The sequence below is a fragment of the Dicentrarchus labrax genome, unplaced genomic scaffold (assembly GCF_905237075.1).
Source record: "Dicentrarchus labrax unplaced genomic scaffold, dlabrax2021, whole genome shotgun sequence".
NCBI lineage: Eukaryota > Metazoa > Chordata > Actinopteri > Moronidae > Dicentrarchus > Dicentrarchus labrax.
Genome location: NW_026136709.1, coordinates 10,078,062 through 10,100,074, shown reverse-complemented (window position 1 = coordinate 10,100,074; position 22,013 = coordinate 10,078,062). Strand labels below are relative to the sequence as shown.

The 22,013-nt window shown below is 40.1% G+C and overlaps 1 protein-coding gene across 2 annotated transcripts in view; it reads right to left on the bottom strand.

Annotated features, from left to right (window-relative positions):
* Positions 1-22,013, bottom strand: part of ctnnd2a (catenin (cadherin-associated protein), delta 2a) — a 248,652-nt gene that overhangs the window by 66,852 nt on the left and 159,787 nt on the right. For both annotated transcript variants that reach the window (XM_051410973.1, XM_051410972.1), the window contains exon 13: positions 5,750-5,882. In XM_051410973.1, coding sequence (XP_051266933.1) covers positions 5,750-5,882 — 133 coding nt within the window. The remainder of the gene's footprint in view (positions 1-5,749; positions 5,883-22,013) is intronic.

Here is a 22,013-nt window from a genome sequence, read left to right as displayed (position 1 = left end):
CCTCCACAGATATAAAGGGCTCATTCTAAGGTAAGAAAAACCTAACAATTCTTATTTTCAGGTGACAGAAAACATAGTTATAAATATTCCATTTCTGTCAATAGGTCCTCCTCAATGTCATTGGACCTTTCAGTGCAAAAAACCCATCATTGATGGAAGAGGTTTTTTCTCCTCCTGAAATATGTCAGTCTTATGAAAGTATTTTTAATTTGTCGTCATTGATGGAAGTTCTCAGAATATTGATGCCAGAGGTGATAAGTAAGACTGGAATTTTAAAAAAAGCTATTGCTTCAACCATCACAGCAAACATTACACCATGATCAGAGTGGAACATTGTACATATGGTTTTCAATGTGCAGAAGCATGTAATATAATTACAGTATTTGCTATGGATCATTCGCTGTGTCTTTCATATCTTTCATGCTGATGTCTGTTTAACAGATAATCACGGCTTGCAGTTTGCACAGTTCACGGTCTAAAAATCTAAAACCAGATTTTTATTATCATACTGACTTCACCTCATTGCTAATAAGAAAGTGTAAAACAGTGTGAATATACCGTAGCTCTAACTGCAATTGAATCTGATCCAGTACATAAGATCCCTGCATTTATACGCTGCTGTATATTCAAGCAGGTCTGCTGTAAAAAGAAAACGTTTTAAATCATAAAAAGGTGGGAGGAGAAGAAATTAAGGTAATCGATGTCAAAATAAAGTAGGAGTGGCATACAGTGATATATGAGGTGTGAGATAGACAAAATGGATAGTTGTAAGATAGAGAGTGAGTGGGGAAGGGGGAGGGGGAGGAATGACACAGAGTCAGGGGGCACGTTCCCCTCCCTTCAACCGGTCTGTTGGATAAATGGATATCGACAAGGCTGCTACCCAAAATGAATTACTGATGTGACTGAACTTTAGTCTGACACAGTGTGTGTGTGCTGGTGTACCTAAAGGGGATGCATGAGCTGACATGTCAGTGGGCTTGTACTGTGTGTGTGTGTGTGTGTGTGTGTGTGTGTGTGTGTGTGTGTGCAATGTATGGGCAACTGTTTGCATCTAAGTATGTGTGTGTGTCTGTGGATGCCATATGTGTGTATGTGTCTAGAGCAGCTATAAATGATGCTGAAGATGAATTTGCCAAGCTGCCTCTGTGGTCAACTGTAATCTGAGCTGAGGCCAGACCTCCATCTGCTCTGCCACACAGACACAAACACTCTCTCTCTCTCTCTCTCTCTCTCTCTCTCTCTCTCTATCTCTATCTCTCCCCCTCTCAATGTCAATTTCAATTTCAATTTAATATGTATTTTAATGGCATGCATGTTAGAAACAATTATTGCCAAAGTGTTGGCACAAAAACATATACAACAAACACATTTCTAAAAAAAAAAAAAAAAATCTCTCTCTCTCTCTCTCTCTCTCTCTCTCTCTCTGACTTGTCACTGACATACGTGAAGGCACAAAACACACACATAGAGACACACCTCATCCAAACACACATGCACTCCCACATAACCAAGTGCACACACACCTGTGATGAAACAAGTAAAGCGTGCACACACATCTGCCATCCAGAGACAAATTGCTGCTTAATCATCTTTCTCCACACTTTCCAAAACCACAGACTGCATTCTTGTTACCTGATAAGATAGACAGATAACAGAAAGCAATATTCTCGTTTTTCTTTTTTTCCCCTTCACTTCCCCTCCCCAACCCCCGGCCCTGCAGAGTATCTCTTTAGCAACAAATAGCAGCCATGTTGTGGCTGTATTTAGCTGCTCAGTGTGTCCCCGGCCATCTGTGTCTGTCTGGCTGAGAAAAGTTTTTAGATCAGTGCTCATAGCAAATAGCTACCATCTACATTCATAATTTAAGTGTGATATCTTGAAAATCTACTTTTATTCCAATTCAACAACCAATAACATACAATAATTCTTATTTAAGTATATATGACATTATATATTTGTTAAATATCTGATATTGGTATTTATTGATGTGTTACTGTTATTTTTTCTTTTCAAAATAATAAGTTTCTTCTATTGGACAACTAAGAATGCTTTAAGTAAGCCTCTAAGAAGCTCTAAAATAATTGGAAATCACAGCCTGTTGCTTGAAGATATCCAAATAGAAGAATGGAAAATCTTGAAGTGACTATTCAATATTGCAAAAATTTGGGCGTGTTTCAGTATTGTCATGTAGTGACTTAAATTACCTGCCACACTTTCAAAATTACCATTATTTGATTTGATTTTGTGGCAATTATTATTTTGTGAAAGTAGCTGTCAAATGTTTAAATGGCATCTCTGGTTTTGGAATGAAAACCATTGATGAATAAATAATGAATATGAATAACCATCAAAAGTTGTATTTTTTCTCAGTGTTCAGGGGGTACCTACATGAGCCAAGACATTTCCTGAACAACTCAGGACACAGCTGTGAATCTAAAACAAGAAGGAGCAGTGGTGCTGCAGGACAAAACTACGACATGTGACCCCTTAAAGAAAAAAAAAAGGAAACATCATCTGTAAGGTCTGCCAAGTTTTAGGAAAAGAAAAAAAAAATCAAAAACTGTCAATAACTTAATCTTTTGTGACATCTGCTTTGTTATGAATCCCTGGGTAATAAAGTTGTCACATTACTTGCCAGTGAAATGCATATTCAACTACTGCTGTCGAAGGTTATTTTTAAAACAGGCAAGTTTACAGATATAGACATAACCACACACACACACACACACACACACACACACACACACACACACACACACACACACACACACACACATTCATACACAGCAGAACTCTGTCACTAAGTACTACTTTAATAATGTGATATGTGAAAGTTAACAATCGCTAGAAGTCTGCGTGACAGCGCTTGTGTATGTGACAAAGTCAGTGTGTCATGCATTTAACACAATAGGAAATATAAGGTACCTTAGATGTGAGATATTAGAATCTAAATCAAAATCCTGGTACGTAACCAATCAATTTTAATTCCTTTACAAAAAATATTCCATATTTCTATTCATAAAAACAACCATATTTATGACTATAATAATAATCATATTTCTAACCATAAAAATGACAGTTTTGAACCATATCTATACCCTTCCCTGGTTTTGGTCTTCATGCTCGGCTGATTAGAAAGGTGCCTGTGTCAAGCAAAGTTAAACATAGCCTCCTGACAAACCCATCATGGGAGTCAATAGGCAACACTGATGAAAGATACTGTGAACTTGCCAGAGGAGCTATGGTAACTATAATTGGATGCACAATTTATGTGAAGTAAACAATCAAAAGAACATTGATCTAACAAGAATCAATCAAACAAGTGAATTTGTTCTTAGTTTTTGTAATCTTGGTAGTCTTAATCAATGGAAGGACTATCTATATTAAATTATTGCTAACAGCGAGGGTCAGGACTGAGAAGTCGATGGGTGGATGGGGAGAAGAGATAATTATTAGTGAATTATCACAGAACTCCATCAACTGAAGTCCCACTTCTCCTTATAAATTGCAACCAAAGAGCAGGTCATTGAATAAAGGAAAAGGGTATGGAAGGTCTGTATTACATGGCTTTGAGTGGTATTGGTTTTTATCTATGCCTCTCAGAACCATCATTTATTTGCCCATTAGTAGCATAGGGATTCAAAGTCTAACATTTTTATGTGATTAATGTTGTATTTGTACCAACTTAATGACCCTACATATGTTTTGTATTCTTTGTGACAGAACAAAGACAGTCGTACAGACATTTACTCTTAAACTTGTTGAACAGAAAATAATAAAGCTGTGTCACAACCTTGAAGTTCCACCGCGATACGTAAGAGGTTGACCAAAAGGGGAATTTTTATTACATTAAGCACGCAAGTTGAGGAAACATCAATAGTAAAACCAACTACTATTCACAGACTCTCTCATGAAGGCCATGAAATGTTTATTTTGTTCTGAAACTTTCTTTAAAATTTCCTTTGATTGAAATTTAATGAATACTGCCAGATATAAAGAAGATCTGAGAAAAAGACGTCAATGAGATTCAAGATGTTCTGAGATGTGCTCCATCATTAATGTGGCGGCTTTACAGTACATACACAGACGGCCTCTTAGGGTGATCAAATGTAACACGATAAAAGGTGCTACTGAGTTTTAAAGCACTTCAGAAATAAAACGGAGGAAGCAGAAAAATTGTTTTCACTCTCAAGTGTGAAAAGAACAATGTAAATGCAAAACTAAAGAGAAGCACTATTATAATGGATAATATAAATTGGTAACAGGGGTTTATTGCTTTGTTCCATGGGAAACATGGCTTAAAAAGAAATAATATTCTTATTTATCATAACAGAATTCATCACTCCTATCAATATAAAAGCCACGAATACACAATATCTTGCTTCATTCTAACAGAAGAAACTAAACTAATATCCCATATCTGGCTTTGTGATCATCAAGTTTTCATTGAAAACTATTCAAGAAACACGGTTGAGGGCACATTTCTATGTGTGTCTTGTTGCATCACAATGCACGTGCTACATTTTGTCACTGAATGCACATGCAGCCGTGTGTGCATGTAGATATAATGCGTGTGAATGCTTGCTTTTATTTGATGTGATGCGAAGCGTCAATTTTGGACAGTTGATATCTCTTCCAGATTTAATTTGTGTAAATAGTGTTTAGCGGCGCCTTGGGCCCTGAGCAAGACAATCAAACAGACTGATGAAGGCAGGCCAAAGCATCCACTGTCAATACACTGTTGCTATTTTCTCCATTGTTGGACACCTCCATTCAGGCAATAATTACACCCATTACAAAAGACATGAACACTTAGGTTTCTATCGGAGCTGTGTGGATGAGAGAGTGGGAGTGGAATGAAGTGTGATGTTTTTGTATGCAAGTGTGATTGCATTTTTGAATCTGTATATGTGTGTCTTTGTGTGGGTGAGTAAGTGGGTCGGTGTGAATGAAAATTAGCTGTGTCTTCATGTTTACATTGTTTAATTGCCTGCATTTGCAGATAGTTAATATTAATTTTTCTGTTGGGTTTTTTTCAGTTTGATTGTGTTCCTTTGTAATTGTGTGTGAATGGCCATTTTAGCAATGTGTGTGTCACTTTTAAATGAGATTGCAGTAGCAGCTATTGACTGACTACGCTAAAATTAATTTCTTAAAGAAAAAAAAATGTCAATGCCCTCGCCTGCATGTACTGGTAAATTGATTCTGAGGGTATTATAGGGTGGGGAGGGATGTGTATTGAGAAGCATTTGAAGAGAGAGACAAAGAAAAGACTTTGTGTATCTGTGGGTTTGGATGTGAGTGCATCTGCGTAAGCCACTGCCATTGTTTTAGAGAACCGCTAGCCTTATTAAAAGGGTTTATTAGAGAGTTCCAAAGGGGCTGCCCTCCAAAATTGCTATCGAGAGACAAACCTGTGACTTTTGGACTAATTGTACTTTACTGGCATTATAGATACAACTCAGTAGAAGGAACAGCCCAGGGATGCAGACTACAGCAAGCCTTATCATGCAGAACATCAGTGTGGAACTGGTTAGTTAATACACTATTTCTTGAAAGCGACTGCAGGAAAATGCAAAACAGCCAGAGCTCATAAGAATGTGTTTAAGAAGGGATTCCTTATACACACCTTTTTATGGCTTTCATCATCCAAGCTACAATCATTTCCTTCTCTACAGCCCTGATTTTAATCAAATACTCACAACACTAAAAACACGCATGCGCACACACCCACATAGATACAAACCTCGGCTTTGATCTTGTTGTCTCCGAAGCAGAGATGCTGTAGGTAGGCTGCAGCATTGGACTGCACCGATGGGAACTGGTGCTGTAACATCTGGATCACCTCTGGCAGCTCCGGATCTCTCCACCCAAACTCTCTGCAGAGAGACAGACAGACAGAGACACTTTGATTCCTGCAGTACTTGAACAAAGCATCTGGCTAGAAAACAGGATATTACCTGAAAGTAGTCCAATAAAATCAGACTCTTCCCAGCATACCCAGAGCTATACATATTCAGAGAAACACTTACACGGTAACACAATATACACTGAGAAAGACGTACGAATAGCAGAGATTTAAATGTCAAAATCCACTTTGTTCTGTTTTCTTATGGGAAAGAGCTTTACAAGTTGAGCAACACAGAGGGACAACACAATGCAAATCACGCGATAAATGCCCAATTTGCCAAAACATTATAATTTCCACCCATCACAGGCACAGGAAATGACAGCATGTGACATTAAGGCCAGCAGGTTACGCAGGCATCTATGAACACTTATAAATAAACACAAATAAAATAAGTTTAAATAAATGTGGAAAAATCCGGCTCCACATGTACTACATGCAAATGCCTCAATAGGAGTTGGGTTTTCCTTGAAGCACAACACAGTGGTTCTTTGACAGTCTTTCAACTCTCTATGGACAGATTATTTAACATAGAGAGTTCATAAAAGCTTTACATCTGTGTTTTTAACAATCAAAATGGTAGCCGCCATGTCTGACAAAGACAAACAGTAGCGGTTTTGGGCATGGGCGAAGCGGGCAGCCGCCCAGGGTGGCATTTTTTCATGACACATGGGGGGCGGCATGAGCACGTAAAAAAAAAAAATCCTTGCCGCCGCGAAGCGGTTTTCTATTATCTATCTGTTCTATCATATCACTGTGTGGGGAATTGGCAAATTGGCGCCCCCTACAGCTGCAAGTGCCCCTGCTTGCTGAGAAGGTGCAGTGCACAGAAGCTGTGTGAGAAGGGGAAGGGGGAGGGGGGCGGGGAACAGTTCACCTCTGGGTCTCCCTAATGGAACGGACAAGGGGGGGAACGGGGGATCCACTGTAAGTCAGTCACACCCCGACTTTCTTCCAAATAACGCACATTTCATTCATAATATAATAAATACAGGCCTATAGTTTAAGCACATTTTTGTTTTTCTGAATCGTGTGAAATGGCTAACAAAAATAGGTAGGGGGTCTCGCCCAGGCTGTCATTCAAGATTGAACCGCCACTGAAGACAAAAGTGTCACTTATAAAAGGTCCATGGAGATCAAAGGAAAAAAAACACATCATAGTATTGTCTGCATAGTTTGACTGGCATGTGATTTTATGTGAAATGCAAAGTGCAGTGCCAAAAAACAAACAAAAAGAAAAACTATAGAGATGAATTTTAAGAAACTTAGAAAAATTGCACAACACAGCATTACTACTACTGCATGCTGTCTGCAGTTTGAGTGGTGTGAGTTATGTTCTATACTTTCTAACAGGAGTTTACACTCCTATGAGCACACTGGACAAAGTGAAATAAATGTTTTGTCCCCTGGTAATACCCAGGAAATGGTCTCCTTTATTGTATTATCCCCTGCTGATAATTGTTTTTCTACGGTTCCCCAAATGAGGAAATTATGAGTGTGCAAGAAAGTGTGGGCGATTGTGTGCATGCACACGCGTGCATGTGTGTGTCTCCACAATCTACTGTAATATTTTCTCCAATAACCACTCTGTAAACTGTTCCTCTGTAACTTCCTCTGTCTCTCTTTCTCTCACTCCTTTCAGAAAACTGTCAACTCTCAATGAGATCTGAAGAAAACCTATGTGGAAATTTTGCGGGTCCCATCGATTGTGGTGTTTGAGGATTGATTTTGTTGTTTCTGCCTTCATGCTCACTGTTCTGTGCCAAAATGTGGCTCACTGTAATCCCCATCAAGCTATTGTGAAAAAACGTTGATTTATTTTGCCTGCTAGCTCACCCTCCCCAAACATGAAAATGTGGTAAATATGGTACAATTGACCTGCCTGGAGAGTTAAAATTGATGGGGTAGGGGATTGTGTGTGTGTGTCTGAAGTTTTTGCAGCAGAAAATGAAGCCTCGACACCGTGCTCTCATCTCGGTCGGATCAAGCGAATGCGGTCTATGAAACATCTGTGAAAAGCGGAGCGTTCACGGGGAGTAAACATGGCTCTCACAGATAAAGCAAACTCCAGCGTGGACGGCTCTTTATCTGCCGAATGATAAGTGTTCATTCAGCCATAAAGCAGGACTGAAGAAGGGAGGTAGAGGAGAGATAGAGAGAGGGAGGAAGAGGGAGGGATTCCCAAGGCATTTAGGGGATTTAGGAGGAGAGACCCTCAAACAACACTCCTTAAATCACACAGCCAGATACCATCAGGGCAGTTTGTTTGTTTATGTGTGTGTATGTGTGTGAGTGTGTGGCAAGATTAAGATAGGATCATGATGTGTGTTTATGTGGACACAATTGCCTCTGTGCCTGTTTGTCCCTGTGTGAGTTTGTGTCTGTCAGAGAGAGTGTGTGTGTGTGTGTGTGTGCGTGCGCGCGCATGCACTTGCAACTGCTTTCATATTAATCTGTGTCTGTACTTCAGTGTATGTATGAATGTATCTAATGACGTGCTAATGTGTATGACCGTGTATATGTGTGTGTTTGAGCATGTGCGCGTGTGTCATCAATCGCCTGCAGCCTCCCAGCTCTGTCAGTGTAGTTAATAGAAAGCAGAGTGATCTGCTGATAAGATAAGCATCATGGCTCGCCATTAATTAAAAACCCCTGGTAGGGAGAGAGACAGAGTGAAACACAGAGGGAGAATGAGAATAACGGGGGGGAAAAGCAGAGTGTTCGAAGGCAACTGCGGGCACAATGGGCAGGGGAAGCTGGTAGGAGATAGAGAAATAAAAAAGGGATAGAGAAAGAGGAAAACAACCTTCAGATGAGATGCCAGTCATGTCAACACAGGTGCTAATGAGAGCTACAGCCCTGGTAGATGCACCGCTAGGCGACAAGCCAACGACGTGAAACAGCGGGATGCACACAGAAAGGGATACAGCCCGCGAAAAGGAGAACTGATCAAAGAGGCAGTGCCAACAAAACTGCAGGGTTCACACTAAATACCCACACAGCTTTTGAGGAATCTGCAACACAATATGCTGCAGTTTGTGTGCCATATTCTTTATGTTACTTTATTATTTTATTCCTTGTGTGGTAATAAATCCTGCACAGAACAATTTGTTGACTTGCCTTTTTTAAACCTGAGCTACATGTTCCTGATACGACACACCAGTGGGTAATATGAATAAATTAGGTGGCACCGTTGCCGCACAGAGCTCTGTGTTCTGGTTAGATGGGTTACTTTACCATTTCTTGAGGCAAGCGGAGGCGTGATGCAGCAAAGTACTTTTAGTGGAAACACTAGGTATGGCAGGAGCGTAGTCTGACATACGGAGAATAAAGACAGGTGGCAAGGGGGTTGGTTGGGAAGGGAGGGTGGAGGCAAAGACAGAGTGATATAACTGGGACTTAAGAAAAGACTGCTGTGTGATGGAGGGCTTTGATGCAGGCACACACACACACACACACACACACACACACACACACACACACACACACACACACACACACACACACACACACTTACACGGGAGGGGGGCACAATTCCAGAGTAAGTGCAACACATGAAAATGCAAGGATTATCAAAGGATTTCTTTCTTTTCATAAAATTTCTCTACGTATCTCTCTCTTTTAATATTCAGGTCTCATGACCACTGATATACAGTACACACATGGATACATGTATGTACACAAACACAGTGAGAAAAGAAAGCTCATCCAATCTGAAGAAAGACACACACAATCAGACACACACAATAGTGATGCTCTGTGTTTAACAATGCTGTTCACACTGATTGGTTGATTGTTGCTGTGAATAATTCCAGTTCCTTTGCCTGGTAGAGGAAGGCTGAAGGTGGAGGGAGAGACATGAGTGACAGCATACATCTTCCCCCTGTGGCATCATTCATTGTCATGTTCCCTGTATCCCTGAACTCAAATGGATGAAATGGCAGAGGCAAAGTGTGGAAGGATGAATAATGTAATGGATAATGTGATAAATAACGACAAAGCAAAAAAGTGAGTGCCACTGGGTTATGAAATTTAGTGTCCCATGTTCATGAAGTCAAACTGCACAGAAAGGCAGTTAAGTGGAAAGGCCTTGGATGTAGTCACCATGAATTTATACCTGTCCCCAGACAAACAATACATATTCATATTTTTTTGTCAGACTTTACACAGATTCAGGTTTTGGGTTTTGTTACTCTTGATGAAGCATCCATCCTGATGATGTGCCCTTGAGCAGCAACCCCAGAGAAGCAATTATGTAGCTGACCCTGACCTTTGACTTAAAAAGTAAAAAAAATCAACAACATTTAAGCTTACAATCCTTAATGTTTTAATTATATCAGACAGAATTCTTGATACTGTTTCGCTGAACTGTATTTTTCAGCGAGGGTCAATCAGTGAATCTGCAATCTCTAATAATAACACTGACATTTTAGTGAAACACATTTACCAGGACTGACAACTTAGGTGGTTTGAATGGAATCAATAAGATATCACATCACATTAATCACATTTATAGTGTTGTATTTATATGATATCATTCTCTGTCTTCACAACCTCATATAGTGCATGATTGTACACACAATTTAAAAACTCTAGGTTACATGATTATGGTCTCCTAGCCCAAATCACATCCATCAAGAAGGCCCACAATGCATCTGGAGTGACAGCTCCACACAGGAAGCCTCTCCCGCTGGCCTTAATCTGATTGGACAAGGCCTGTCATGTCTGTTAACTGATTGGAGGGTCAGGAATGGATAGACTGGCAGTGTGCATACCAAACCAGATGCTAATTAGGACCTGCACATCAATCTTCATCACGGTGTTGGGATGGAGGGGAGGCAGAGAGAGAGAGAGAGAGAGAGAGAGAGAGAGAGAGGCAGTGTGGGAGGGAGAGAGTGAGAGAATGGAGAGAAAAAAGCAGGAAGAACAGTAGAAAGAGAGAAAATGCAATTTAGGTAATTTACTGCCTTGGTGATCAAATTTCTCCTGTTACTCTGGAGGAGCTGAATAAGAGTTTGACTTTGACAGAGGAGGAAATGGCACACTTTTCAAATATTGGCTATTAAATCATTCCAGTAGTCCACACTCACCTTTTTCCTCTTTCTCTTTATCTCTCGCTATGTGCATTCTCTCTTTCCCTCTAATCATCTTGCCTTTTCATTCTCACTGATGGCCCTTTTTTTTTTTTTTTTTTTTACATTTTCTGTCTACGGATGTGAATAATCTAATGGATAGAGAGAGAGACTGCAGTAGATGTGAGTTAATATTGTACATCTTTATACAGCACACCCAACCAGTGCTGTTGATTTCACACATCAGTTGACTCTGTGTATCCGTTCACACGTTTATGCATGTGTGTGTGTGCAAATGTTCCTGTACGCATCCTCAGGTAGAGTGCATTAGTGAAGGTAAAGTCAATACAAAGAAGAGAGCCCGGTGATTCCACCAATAAACAGCAGTCAGAATAAGATGCAGGTGAAGCTGCACAAACATTGACTCAAAGTGCAGTTCCGGGTCTCTTTAATTAAAAGCGCAACTTAATTAAGATACTATCCAGGAAAATAGCCAACTCTGACAAATGCTTGAAAGCTACGTTTTTTTTTCTTTTTGGCACATACAGCCCAGGCATTGGGATTCAGCTGAGACCTGACAAGTAGATGAATACGGTCAACTTCATCAGTAAATGGAAAATGTGTTGATTTTGTGCGTCCCATATTAGTCATTTATAGTATTATTGATACATCAATACGAGATCATTATGGATACTAGCTTTAACTTATTCCAAAGAGATATATTGGATTTTCTATGTTGTTTTGGCTCTAACAGCCTTTAGCAATGTTGCATGTTCTGCACATGGTCTTCCCTTCTGCAAAAAAATGTCTCAATGTGGAGCTCTGTTGCAGCTGGAAGAACCAAACACAAATCCCTGCCACAGTAAATGGGATCAATGAAGGGTGGGGGAAGAGAGAGGGTGATGCTCGTAATAGCTAGGCAGACAAATGGATAGATAGAGATGGGTGGATGGAGCCTGGGATGAAACCCGTCCAGAAATAAACAATGAACAAAAAAAAAAAAAACTGTGGTGAGTCACCTGCAATGAAAACACCCAGTCTTCTTTTACCTTCCTTCTCCTCCTCCTTACCTACTGCTCCCCAGTTACTGATGGGCAAATGGAAATTGGACTCTGGTAATCACAGATCACCTCTCTCGATGGATATAGAAAGTGAGCTGGAAATATTAATTCCACACGGAAGGTAAATCAGAGGAGAGAAGAAACCGAGAAGCCATGAATAAGACCAACAAAATGTGCTGCAGAGTGCAAAGGAGATAAATGATGAATGGAATGAACAGAGGAAGAGTAGTCTCTTCATCACTTCAGTATGAGAGGCCACATGTGGCTTCTTCTCCTTCTTTACCTCCTTTTGTCTGCACATACCACCATGCCTTCCCTGCAGTCCCCCTCTATCTCTGCCTCTCTCTCTTTCTTAAGATGAGTCTGGAGTTTTTCCACCCAAAGCCCATGCAGCAACCACACAGACGGAGAGAAAAATCAATACACTTTCTCTGTGGCATCTTCCAGCTGGGAATAGGAGGCTCAGGAGGTTGAATAAAAGTGAACAAAGGACAGAGTGAGAAGAATGAGAGGTGTTGAATGAGAGTGACTAGCATGAATGGGATGGAGGAGAGATGACAGTGGGAAAGAGCTGATGATGAAATGTACGGTATGTCACAAGCAAGCCCAAAGAGAACTTGAAAAATTGTTGATTTTACATTATTATTAAATTGTCATAGTATTACAGATATAGACTGCATATGTTTTGATTATCATCATCACAGCACCTTGCCCATTTTATGTAAAAAAACTAAATAAATAGGTAGAAGTTAAAAACCTGTTCTTTGCACTCATCAATCTGAGGACAAAGGAAGGTTACAATTATTAATGACAAGCTATTCTAGCTGATTGGTAAAATAATTATGGTTCTTCACTGAGCATCATAAAAATATCCCAAAATGTCTTTGATAAGGTCAAAAAATATGCCTTTCTAGTTCTTAAACCAGTGATTTTTTTTTTCAAGTGGGGAAAGTGCACTTCATCTACAATGCTTGTACAAGTCCTGAGTTAGTAGGAGGAGTGATTATGCAAAAAAGTATCTAATCCAAAGGAGAATTCACATACAGTGGGAAGGGGATATGGTGGTTTTTATCTTTGAGTGTTCCTTTAGATTTGCTCTGTTCTTTCATTGTATCACTTTACTGCCCAAATACACCAATTTACAGCAGTTTATGAAGGCTAGCTTTTTCTACGTGTTGCCCTTTAGCTAATTTGCTCTAGATAAGTGTGTCTACTTGAAAATTAAAATGTAGAAAATGTCATTTAAGAGTGGGTGGGTGTGTGTACGTGTGTGTGTGCATGAGGCTGGCATGGGTGGGGCTGGCGAAAGGGAACATTAGTGTGCAGGGCCATGGAGCGATTTGCCAGGGTAAGGAAAACACAAACGCCGGCACTAGTCCTTGCAATTAGCTGAACACACAGAATTGGAGGCCTAATCGAATAGGGCATTAAGCTGACAGACAGGTGCTCATTTATATACACACCCAGAGAAGGGTGTGCACACATGCACACAGCATATTGAATATATACACACTCTGCAGTTAAGCAAAGGCATGCAAGCTCAAATGCACATAAACATTCAATAAAGCACACACCGGTACATACCCACACAAGAGTGCACCCGTGCATATTGCATATGCATCGAAGACACACAAACATACACTCTCCTATCTACAAAAAGGCAAAAATACACACATATATACACAGCTATTATCCCACATTTGCTGATCGGTAATTTTCAGCCCGGTGGCACTATTCCCCTGTTACACAGTGCAATTACTGGATGTTTACACAGCCAAACAATAGGCTAGTGAAACATACACTCAGTCAAACATTCATTAGACGGGCCAATAGAAGCTGAGGTGACCTAGACCATTACAATGTATCACACAACACTCTCATTAAGATTGAGCTGTGTATTCTACTGTATCCAAAGCAAGAATAAGGCACAATCTAGTTTGCTAAGAACATCTATCTAATCCAGTAAGAGATATAGTGTAAAATAATGCAGTTTCAAGTTGACTTTATCAAGCTAAAATTGGGAATGACTTGTGTACTCTACTGTGTCAGATGTTGGTAGAAAACTATAGTTTATGTATATCACTTTGATAGAGTTTAACACAGGGGAGATGTTGGCTGATGATAATGGTTCATTACAATCATTCAAATCCACACATCAAGGAAAAGTAGAAAATAAGTGGTCCTCAACAGGAAACTCTAGCTTATGCTCCACTCATGAAAAAAAAAGAGTGAAAATGGTCCTGCAGGAGAGATGGATGTGGGCTGATAAACAGTATTAATAGTAAGAAGTTGTAATAGCACTAATTTGTTCCCTCAAATGTACGAACAACACCAGTAAAGCTGAGTAAAGATTAGGTGTGAGTAAATAGTGAAGTACATTTTTGTAGCAATTTACAATTTTATAATTTTAAGCTGACTGGGCTGGGTTTTTGCACAGACTGATGAGAGAACTGACATCTTTGCACCACCATCAGCAGAATGCGCAGCAATGACGGCTGATAACAGTGACAAGAACCACTCTAACTTCAGCAATGATACAACACAAGTGAACAAATTGACCAATCAAATACCCATCCACTACACTCAGCCAATCATAGTGCAGGCAGAAGATTAAACTGGTGGATGAAGGAGAGCTTGCTGAAAAATTACTGCCCCATTGTCTCTTGATTTGCAAGCTGAGATGCAATCATGTCAACTCGTATACTCTGGCCTCTGAATGAAGAAAGGTGAGCTATTTTTACTGTGATGATGCTAATGAGGATGCTAGCTTATGCATGTGTGTGTGTGTCTGTGTGCATGGCCAACATGTGCACCTTTATGCATCATCCCTAATGAAGGTGCCACACACTGTCAGTTTGTGTGTCTGTGTGCATCAAGCAACCACAAATAATCCAAAATTATTCTGCCATGTGAATATCACACTGATAAGGTCAGGCTGGATATTAGCACGGTTTACAGCTCTATGTGTATGTGTGTGTGTGTGTGTGTGTGTGTGTGTGTATGCACATGCGTGTAATCCATTCATCTACTGTCAAATTCACATTACAGAGCCAGACATTTACTATAGAGGTCAGAGACCTGTCCTGACATTAAACAAGTGAGATGACTGACCAGACAACATGTACACACACAGAAGCACATACACAACACACACACACACACACACACACACACACACACACACACACACACACACACACACACACACACTTGCTTCCTTTGTCTGTTTTCCCCCCCTATTTCTCTCTTACACAACACACACACACACACACACACACACACACACACACACACACACACACACCTGTAGACACATGTGAATCCCTCAAACTGCCCACACACAGTCAGGGTAAATTCACTTAAGCATGAACAAAAACATTTTCCTCACACACATTGCTTTTATTTATTTTTCCGTTTCCCCTTACCCACTTCATTTATTTTTCTTTTTTTGCCCTCTTTTCTGTATGTCTCTCTTTTTGAGTATACTCTCTGCCATGTCAAAGAGAGGGTTATATGGGAAGTTAAACCAGAACTAAAACACCAGAGAGCAGGGTAAGTGGAGGCCAAGGTGAAAAGCTGCACAGCTCTAAATAAAAGCAATGGATGGATAAAAGATGAGGTGGAGACAGAAAGCTGTAGAGAGGGAGACTGACATTTCCAGTGTGTAATGGGCATATACTGTACCCGATCACACACATATAGTGAACACACACACACACACACACACACACACACACACACTAGCAGACGTCACAATGTCTGACACTATGATTGAACTGATCTTGTTGATCAACAAGATCAGTTTTTCACATGTTGATTTGCGTCTGCTAGTGTGTGTGTGTGTGTGTGTGTGTGTGTGTGTGTGTGTGTGTGTGTGTGTGTGTGTGAGTGAGTGACTAAGAGAGTTATTCCATTGAAAACCTTCACTGACAGGTTCCATTTGGAGTTCAGTAACAGTAACTGGGCTGAGTTGAAACTCTTCTGCTGTCTACCTGCTTTATGTGTGAATGTTTGTAAGTACAAGGTCATTCTATTTTTATCGATGTGTTGTAGGGCCACATGGAGATCGCACCACTAAGTGTTTGACAGTGTATTTGTCTGTGATTGTGGGTGGATCATGATGAATCATGACAATTGGCCACTGGGCACAGATGCCCAAAATGCCTCCCACTGATAGCAAGAACTTTGTCATGCACTTTTCTTTTACTTTAAAAAAACAAAACAATGAAAAGTTTCTCCAAAAGAAATCTAGCTCTTTTTTTATGAGGTCTCTCTAATCCCTCACCCCTATAATGGAAACTGGGTTTCTCATTAACATGATGTTTGAGAAACCAGGTTAATGCAGAAAATAACCCAGTTACTTAAGTGCATGTAAATACATTGGCTCAGTCCCTTTGAAGGCCATACTTTGTTGTGTCATCACTAAAGTGAATTTGAACGGAAATAATTCAGTTTGACAAAAGGACTTTTGACTGAACCCTTTGGCTCTTTAACAAGAAAAATTAACAACAGTGCCTCCGTCCCCTGGACCTTTGGTCGGTGGGACTACTCAGGAATCAAACCATGTGTGCAATCTAGGAAGCCAGGAGCAGCATTTGCCCTTTTGCAGCCATACCTCGAAATAATCACTATAAACTTGTTATATTGTCAAACTGCCTAGTGCAAGGTCTGTTGTTGCAGAAGCTTTCCAGACCTGCATCTACTTTATAAACAATCCCTTTAAAGAACAGGCAGCTGTGGAGCTCTTATATATCAAACCCAAAATCGCTCCATAATTCATCTTGATTTGCCTCTGCCCAGGCATTACAGAGTAATTTTGAACTTAGCTTACATTTCACCTTGAGGTGACTAAACTCTCCTTGGGCACTGTGTGAGTTTGGGTGTGGGCATATTAATATTTAACTTCTGCCTGTGTGCAACTTGTTTGTGTGTGTGTGTGTGTGTGAGAGAGAGAGAGAGAGAGAGAGAGAGAGAGAGAGAGAGAGAGAGAGAGAGAGAGAGAGAGAGAGAGATTGTGTAATCAGCAAGATGATGCAAGAGGAAAGGAAAACTAATAAACCAGTGATTAGCTCATGCACCTGCTATTCTCATTAGTTCACACTGGGGCAATAATACAACACAGAGAAGTAGTAGCAGTACTTCATTTTCTAAAAGCTGTGCAAGACAATACAATGAGCATGCTGATAACGATGCTGACTATGAAGATGACGACACAAAAAGTAAGAAGATGGTAGTGATAAAATATGAATAAGATGACATGATATATAATGAATAATTAAGACAATGACGAACAAGATGTGATCATGACACTGATAATGTTGATTATGCTGCACCTTTTTTTCCCCATGATAGACAGAAGACAGACAATATGACAATACAAGGACATGCCTTGAACTGCACAGACAAGTCAAACCAATGATTATAAGGTTCAGCAAGTCTCCTCCAAACACTTATTTAAATTAAAACCATTTGCTTTTCTAAGTTTCCAGTTCATAAGAATTATGCGTTTTGTTGCAAGGCAAGCTAATGCTACAATTATCTGTGCCAATGCAAGCATGTTGCTGGGCATAGAGCTATATCCATTTTTAAGATATTTTGAAGTGTATCTCCAATTACGTCCCAGAGAGCTTTAAACAGCTGGACAAACCATAGAGAGTGTACAATGATGCCCACCTCCCTGCAACCATGCCAGCAGAAGCCTGAGAGGGAGTCTATAGGGAGTGATGTATGCTTGTGCAGTATTTTCAATTGTATGACTCTAAATATATTTAAAAATTGATACTGAGGGCCTCCAGATTTTGGGGGAGGGAGAGAGAAGGGATGACAAAGGGCCACCGAGTTGGACCTGAACCCATGGACACTGCAGCAAGGACCGAAAGCAGATGGTGTGGTGGAGAAGGTGGATGTGATGATGATAATAAGGATTACTTAATTAGACTGAAATTGTTGTGATTGTGATATTGATGATGATTACATACAGTGAAGGAATGTATCTACCAAAAATTCCCAGTTGTATTTAAACATTTTGGCATTTCTCATGTTAAGAATGTGCATCATACAAGCACTCTCTCTCTCTCTCTCTCTCTCTCTCTCTTTCTTACATAAACACACACACACCTACACACACACATACACTCTCTCTCTCTGTCACACACACACACACACACACACACACACACACACACACACACACACACACACACACACACACACACACACACACACACACACACACACACACAACCTTCAAAGGCGGATTAAGTGAGACTTAAAGCAGTCATCCCCTTCAAATAAGATGGGGATGGAGGAAAAACAGGAACAAGGAACAGAGCTGTGCAATAGAAACATCACATGCTGGAGCTCCAACATGGCTGGGGTCATTCAGGTTATATTCATACTGGGTCCACTAAACATAAAGGAAAATGAACAATTTCAAAGGAATATGAACACAACTACAGAAACACCGGCTCCTTCCTTGGGGGAATCCAGGTGACAGCTATGATGGTTCATTTTCCACCTTTTTAATCAGAATGATCTGAGGTTTAGGTTTGTTTGCTGTCAGATATTCACTGAGCAACCTTTCAATGACATAGATGACTGCATTTTCTGAAGTGGTATAATTTGGTAAGAAAACTTTTATTTTACACATGTTCACCCATCCCTGCAAAATGATTGCTGGCATGAAAGTAAAGTCTGTGATGGAATAGGGGTGACATTATAAACTAGCTTGAGCAACGCCTGCTCTGCTCTGTGGGAGATATAAAACAATAGAGACGTGTAGCTGAAATTGCAAAAAATAATTTGCCCAATGCATTTTTACTGATTGTGTTTTTAAAATTGGCTGTATATTTAGTCAAATATCAAATACTATGCAATTCATAGCAACTGTCTCCATCAAGACCTCTGTTCCTTAAAATCATATTTAATTCTATTAATATTATCTATTTATATAATATTAAACGCAACATGGAACAAAACTGGCATTCAAATTTGCCCCTAATATTGATCTATCCTAACATAAATATGAGTTCCACATTTCACAAGATTTAGGTCTTGGCATTGACAAATGACATTTCAAGACTGCAAAATCAGTGAAGTGATTCAGGAAAATACACAAAGGGTACATAAAGTACACAGGGGAAAAGCAAACACGATCACACATGAATGCACATGTTACTTATTGCAGTTTGTGCCAATGCCCACAGAAGCCCACACATGTACTCAACAAAACACACACACACACACACACACACACACACACACACACACACACACACACACACACACACACACACACACCTTCACTAAAAGGGGTAAGACAACACCAACAACCTTGTCCAATGACTCATGCAAAGGCTTGCCCTGCATCTATTCCCCATGTTCTCTCTCTCTCTCACTCTTTCTCTTCCTGCCATCATTCTACCAAGATTAGTGTTTTTCTTGAGTCATGGTGAGAATGAAGCATCTGTCTGGATGACAGTGGGTGTGCATGTGCTTTCACTTCATAATATCAATAAAGGCTGCCCTAAGTGCAGACAGAAGTGCACACTCAGATGCAAACATACGCAGGACTATCATCAGCATGGCGGATACAGCATAAGGAATCACTTTATACCCTGCAGGGAAAAAGGGGGAGAGAGCTAGAAAGAGAGAGGGAAAGGATTAAAAAAGAGGAGAAGGATAGATAGGCTGCTTTAAGAGAAAAAAGGACAACAGGGAGGAGTGTAGGACAACTGTGTGTTTAGACTGAGAGTGAGGGAGAAAACACTGCGGGTGCTGGATGAATGCCTACACCTCATAACCCATCATCACTTTTGAGCCTTCTCTACCTGCAGAAGTGTGATGGCGAGATGAAGAGAGAGAGAGAGAGAGAGAGAGAGAGAGAGAGAGAGAGAGAGAGAGAGAGAGAGAGAGAGAGAGGGAGAGAGGTAGAAGGATGGATGCATGATGGAGAAGTGTTTCTAAATTGAGTCAGCACCCCTAGGATGCATCGAAGTTATTTTGTCATGACTCAATGAAAAAATTTGGATTGACTCTGCAGATCACAGGCAGGGGGTCTATGATCAAAACCGGAGAGTTTCCCGGGATAAAAATAAATAATGAAATGAATAATGAGACAGCCAAACACCTATTTTCGCATGGTAGATAGCAGTGTTTCTTCACAGAGTAAATAACTACTGTGGGGCTTCTTGATGATAACCAAGGGGGATTCAGTGGACATGAATGCTTTTCGAGGAACGGCCTAATCCACACTCACACAGTCTGATCTGGTGGATACCGAGGAGCTCCACTGGAAAAGTCGAGAGGTTATGCGCCTTGCTCATGGGCACTACAGTTGGTGGTGAGGAGGGAGTTTCAAGTGCTGCTGTTTCACTTCCCTATCCAGATTTATCCTGACAGTCTGGGGATCAAAGAAATGACCCTCCTGTCACAAGCCCATAGCACTGCCCAAAACAGCTGAACCGTATTTAGTTTAATTCTCCTGTGATCTTACAAGTCTGAATACAGCTTATGGATCTTTTCTTACAATATGTGTTTTGTCCCTCTCACTTCTACTACAATATTGACAGGACCAGCTTTTTTAAAGAGCCTCGCTTGGATAATTTAACTGTTACATGAGTCAAAATTTTATTCTTTGTTCTCAGCTAAGAAGTAAGTAAAATCTCATGGAGGCAAATGGAGAACAGTAACTTACAAGGAGGCAAAAGGGTCAAAACTACACTATGTGACTGATAGAAAAGTAAGCATTCCATGCTTAAACTAGAACAAATAGCATTCTTATTAAAAAATATTTCTGTAAAATCCTCTCTCGCCTGCATCACACTTATATCCTTTAATAAGTGTGCCAAATAGAAATTTCTCTTGGTATATGTGTTTGTGAGTGGGCATGTAAGAGTTTTATTTTAGTAAGCACACTTCCACAGGGATGTATTAAGATATGATTGTAATATGCAGGTGCTGCAGCTGGCGGAAACTGACACAGCAGCATGCCTAAATGTGATCGCCTATGACAAGAAATGATCGCAACTATAATGTGAAATAAAAACAACCACCACAATGTCTTTCCTTACATTATTGAGTTTTTCTTTGTAGAAGTTACCTTAATATTTAATCAACATGTTTCCATATTTCCATGTATCTAGCTGTGTTCTTAATCTAGCCTCCTGTACTGTTTTATTTTAGTCCTGTGGTCATTAATGAGTCCCGCTGGGTCCAATAACAAGCACTCAATGCTTGATTTCCTGCAAGCAACTCAGCTGAAAGGTCAAGATCCCTCTCCTGCACAGGAGATATACAACTCACTGACCTTAACATCTGCAGCCCCATGGAAGACTGAACCTTGTTCAAAGATAGCAGTGGCATGCAAGATGTACAACTGCTTGACATTAATGTCTGTGGTGGATGTTAATAAAAGAGGTAATTAAGGACAAGATACATTTCTCTGAGTGTAAAGTCGATTGTGCTGAGCTCATGTGAGACTTCTCTGAAGTCCAAGGGAAAATAAAATCTCTGTAGCACTGTCTCATGAGGGTGATTCTATTAATAGCAATGTGCTACACATGTAACTGTCAGCATTCATGTTAGATGTGGTCTATACTCACACTGAGCGGTACGTAGAGATCCATACAGAGAAAATTTGTCCCAGCTGGAATATAGGCTCATCATAACATACAGATAGAGCTCTGAGAAACATATTTGGTCTGAAGCCAAAGTTTGATAAAAAGAGCTGTTGCAAAAAATATTCAAGCACACAAGTCAACAAGATTTGTATTCTGCCTTAGCTTTAACGGAGATGTTAAGGTACTCCACAGTGCAAATAATTATAATAAATAATACAACTTATTGTACAAAAACAACATCACAGTAGGAACAATTTGACTTGCTTCAAATCTTTCCAAGTAGGTTAAAATTAATTTGAGTGTTTTTAGATTCATTTTAATACATATCAAGATAAAGATCAGTGGTCTA